This window comes from Etheostoma spectabile, unplaced genomic scaffold, assembly GCF_008692095.1.
Source record: "Etheostoma spectabile isolate EspeVRDwgs_2016 unplaced genomic scaffold, UIUC_Espe_1.0 scaffold00006856, whole genome shotgun sequence".
Taxonomy (NCBI): Eukaryota; Metazoa; Chordata; class Actinopteri; order Perciformes; family Percidae; genus Etheostoma; species Etheostoma spectabile.
In genome coordinates, this window is record NW_022603430.1 from 1 (window position 1) to 4,679 (window position 4,679).

Here is a 4,679-nt window from a genome sequence, read left to right on the forward strand (position 1 = left end):
AATAAATGTGTTGTCATTACATTCTGCTGCCCGCCGCCAGACATAGAAAACAGGGCCCGCAGCCGCTGGGGGAGGCACGGGAACTGCAGGGGGGGGGGGCTGGCTGGAATGGTAGGGAATAAATCCCTGTTCAGTATGGGACAACCATACCATGAGGGACAACATCACATGCTGGGACAACATCACATGATGGGACAACATCACATGATCAATATGAGACAGGCTCCATAGAGCTCATGTTCCAGCTGATAGACATATCGAGCTATATTAAGAAAACAACGACGCTGTCAACACATTGCCATGACGATGCATATGCAACGTGTCTTTTATTGCCCCCCCACACACAGCAGCACGACTGCTTTCTGAGACATGTCTCTCTGTCTGAGCGTCTTCCATCGTGATGCAATTCCTTGGATTTCATGGTATAATAAGGTCTACTTATTAAGTTTAAAGGGAGAGTTTACCAGCGCTGTGCTTTACGTTGGCGTACAACTCAAGTTAGTTTTCAGCTGCACAAAATGTACGTTTCACTGTCATTACGGTAATTATTTTGCAGCACTTTCGAAACAAGAAGACAATCAGCGTGATTACGTCAAATGTCATGGCGGCTCAAACTAATGGAGGATGGGCCACAACAAAAAATCAACTTTCTGATTGACGCTCAACACGCCCAAAACGCCCAAAACGCTCAAAACGTGACGCCGACAGATTTGCCTCCCTGCAGCTGAGAGAAGCTTCCAGTGAAAAGGACTTCCGGTAACTTTAGACGTAAAGTCGGCGGCGGTGTGAATATACGATTACGCAATAACCTTTCCAAAAATGTATAGTTAAGCAAACACCCCAAAAATTCCCCCGAAGGTTAAAATCTGAATATAATGGACATGACTACTACCTGTTACCCTGTGTATTCAGTTTCTGTGTTCCCTTTGTCTCTTGTCAGATTATCTTTTGCCTTTTTCTGTTATTTTAGTTAATAATTTTCTTTCTCTATACTAATTTCCTGTGTATTTTTCCATCAACCTGCGCAGGGAAATACCAATCTGCTAGAACCAACAACGCATGTTCTCTTGTTTTGCAAGATGGATGTTTTATTGTGCGCTGTCCCGTGTCAGTTTATGTCTGTGTTATGGTTTGGGTGTTCTGTCTCGTCTTATTGTGGTAGTCTGATTTCCTGTCTTCATTTCTTCTGTCATGTCTTGTGATTGTGTTATTTTTGGTCTTGTCTCGTATGTGTTCTGTTTCCTGTTTTATTGTGATAGTCTTGTTTTTTGTGCCGTCTTGTTCAGTTTTTTTTCCTGTCTTAGTTGTCCCCTCTTGTGATTGTCTGATGTCTTCCACCTTTGTCCCAGCCCTTGTGTCCCCTCTTGTTACCTCGTTCCCCTCTGGATCTGGTCTTGGTGTCCCCCTTGTCAGATCATTGTTATGTTTTCGTGTGTCATGTCTCCCTTGTGGTCCTTGCTGCCATGTATACCATGTCTCTGGATTTACCTGCTGCTTACCTGTCGGTAAGACTCTTTTACTTCGGATTAAATTTGTATTATTTCAAACTGCTGTGTTCTCCTCGCCTTCCTGCCCTTGGGTCCTAACCTTCTTAAACCTGACAATATCCACAAATTCCCCCCACCAACCGTGACAGTCTGGTTCTTTGCTACCTGGATTTTCCTTCGGTCTCAAGTTTCTGGTTTGTTCTACTATTGCTGTTAGATTCCCTGTTTTCTACAATCTGGATTAGTGTTTGCCTGCCTCACTCAGGTCCTCTACATCCCTGAACTGTCACTCAGGACTGCCTTTGTTTTTGGACTTCTCCTGCCTGCCTACGTTCTACTTGTGGGTCTTCTACTTCGCTGAACTGTCACAAACTCTCCTACAACAAACCAGGTACACAGTGGTACTTGTACTGTTGAGTGTGCAGAGAAGACTTGTACTTACGAGATGTCATCGTTGTCAAACTCCAGGACTCCATATGTGTCCTCGAAGTCCTCTCCGCCTCCTTTCGCCGTCCCCTCTGTGGTTTTGTACGGCACCGCCACGACGCCCCGAGCTCCTGCTGTCCGGATTACTTTCACCTCCATCACGCCGACGCTCTCGCTCACCGTCACCACCGGCTCCTCGAAGGTAAAGATCCCCGCGTGGTCGTCGTCGAAGACGGTGACGGTGGCCGTGCACGGCAGTCCTAGACCCGCCAGGGTGTCCACGTGGTTAGCCTCTCGCTCGCCAGAGCCGGCGCCCGCCGACACGACGCGCACGTTGCTGAGGTGAACCAGGAAATGCTCGTCCTCCTCAAAGATGTCATCGTCGATGATGTCGATGCGGATTTCCTTTTCCGTCTCGCCCGGCTTGAAGACAATCGTTCCTTTGGTAAGGCGGTAATCCGATCCGGCGTTTGCGGTGCCGTCTTCAGTCTGGTAATCCACCGAGACCGAGCTCGTCAGGTCTCCGCCCCGGCGCACCACGTTCAGCGCCACGCTGCCGCAGTTCTCCAGACACTGGTAGCTACCGGGGTCAAAGAACACCTTGGAGGAGAAGTCGTTGACCGAAACCTCGGCGCAGATCTCGTGCAGCGCGGCTTTCTTGGCTTCGTCGGCGGCGTGCTTCTTCAAAACATTCCCCGCTCCCGTCATGATCCTGGTCGCCTGACAGCGGTAGAAAGCCCGACTTTTCTGTTGCTGGTTTAAAACTTGGTAGTTGGCAAGCTCCATCAACTGCTCCATGTCTTTCTCGGGATGTTTCTGTTTCAGTTCCTTCAGGAGTCGGGCGACTTCTCGGCGAGCCTCGTCGTCGTCCGGCTCCTCGACGTCGCGGGCGTTGAGCGTTCTCCCGTCCATTTCGACGTTGACTTTCGAGGGAATCTCCGGCTCTCCCTCCGTTTCAATGATCATCCCTTTCTGCTTCCCCGCTCTGTAGCGCTTGTACATGTACTTGTAGAAGAGGAGTCTGCGATCGGCCACGTAAGCTAACCCGACACAAATGGGGAAGAAGAAGAGCGTGAGCAGGCCCTCCCATATCTCGACAATGCCGGGGGAAATAACGGCGAGGATCAGGTAGAGCCACGTGTACGCAAACACGCTCCACGTGGCGGTGACGAAGAACACCCGCAGGTGCTTCACCTTCCTCGTCTCGCCGTCGGGAATGACCGACACGCAGAGCCCGATGATGACAAACATGTTGAAGGCAGCGCTTCCCACGATGGTGTTTGGGCCGAGCTCGCCGGCTTCGAAGCCGTGGCCGCAAACCTCCACGACGGACAGCAGGATCTCGGGCGCGGAGGAGCCGAGCGCCATCAGCGTCAGGTTGGACACGGTCTCGTTCCAGATGCGAACCGTCGTGGTGATCTTCTCGCCGTTGGGCTTTGTGATGGTGATCTGTCTCTCCTGGGAAGTGATGACCTCGATGGACGACATGAAGCGGTCCGCAATGATGGAGACGCCCAGGAACATGTACGCCAGTCCCACAAAGTATATGATGGCTCTGGCGACGCGGTCGGGGAAGGGCGGGTTTTCCGGCTCCCATACCGGCAGGATGACGCCGTCTATGCAGCCGGCGTTTTCCCCGCCGCATTTGGAGTGGTTTCTGAGCGTGTTGTTGGACGTGAGCGCCGGAGCTGAGCCTCCCGCGGCGGAACAGGGAAGCTCCGTTGAGATGATGGACCAAAGGAAAAGCAGATGAAGGGGGGGGAGCAGCGACGATGTCCTGGCTCGGCTCATGGTGAGATCCCTTAAACCTGCAGCACAGAAGAAGAAGAAGACTTCAGATTTCTGTCGGCTCATTCAAGTCAAGGTTGGATAGAAGGGAGGTACGCAAAAATCATCTAATCCAATCTCCTTTGGCATCATATTTACTACTCTCTACCGCTGTCTCTCTACTGTTGTCTCTCTACCGCTGTCTCTCTACTGATGTCTCTCTACTGATGTCTCTCTACTGTTGTCTCTCTACTGATGTCTCTCTACTGATGTCTCTCTACTGATGTCTCTCTACATACTACTCTCTACCGCTGTCTCTCTACTGTTGTCTCTCTACCGCTGTCTCTCTACTGATGTCTCTCTACTGATGTCTCTCTACTGATGTCTCTCTACATACTACTCTCTACTGATGTCTCTCTACATGCTACTCTCTATGATGTCTCTTACTGTTGTCTCTCTACTGATGTCTCTTACTGTTGTCTCTCTACTGTTGTCTCTCTACGTTGTCTTCTACCGCTGTCTCTCTACTGATGTCTCTCACATACTACTCTCTACTGATGTCTCTCTACTGTTGTCTCTCTACTGTTGTCTCTCTACCGCTGTCTCTCTACTGATGTCTCTCTACTGATGTCTCTCTACATACTACTCTCTACTGATGTCTCTCTACTGATGTCTCTCTACATACTACTCTCTACTGATGTCTCTCTACATACTACTCTCTACTGTTGTCTCTCTACTGATGTCTTTCTACATACTACTCTCTACTGATGTCTCTCTACTGATGTCTCTCTACTGATGTCTCTCTACATACTACTCTCTACTGATGTCTCTCTACTGTTGTCTCTCTACTGATGTCTCTCTACTGATGTCTCTCTACATACTACTCTCTACTGATGTCTCTCTACTGTTGTCTCTCTACTGTTGTCTCTCTACTGATGTCTCTCTACTGATGTCTCTCTACTGCTGTCTCTCTACATACTACTCTCTACTGTTGTCTCT

General features: G+C 49.7%; 1 protein-coding gene across 1 annotated transcript; it reads right to left on the reverse strand.

The window, feature by feature from the left end:
* Positions 1-1,245: 1,245 nt before the first annotated feature.
* LOC116678284 (sodium/calcium exchanger 1) lies at positions 1,246-3,733 on the reverse strand. Its single transcript, XM_032508261.1, has 2 exons — positions 1,926-3,733; positions 1,246-1,260 (listed from the first exon to the last, which is right to left on the reverse strand). The coding sequence occupies exon 1, from the start codon at positions 3,702-3,704 to the stop codon at positions 1,926-1,928; it is 1,779 nt and encodes a 592-aa protein (XP_032364152.1). The 5' UTR covers positions 3,705-3,733; the 3' UTR covers positions 1,246-1,260.
* Between the last annotated feature and the right edge of the window lie 946 nt (positions 3,734-4,679).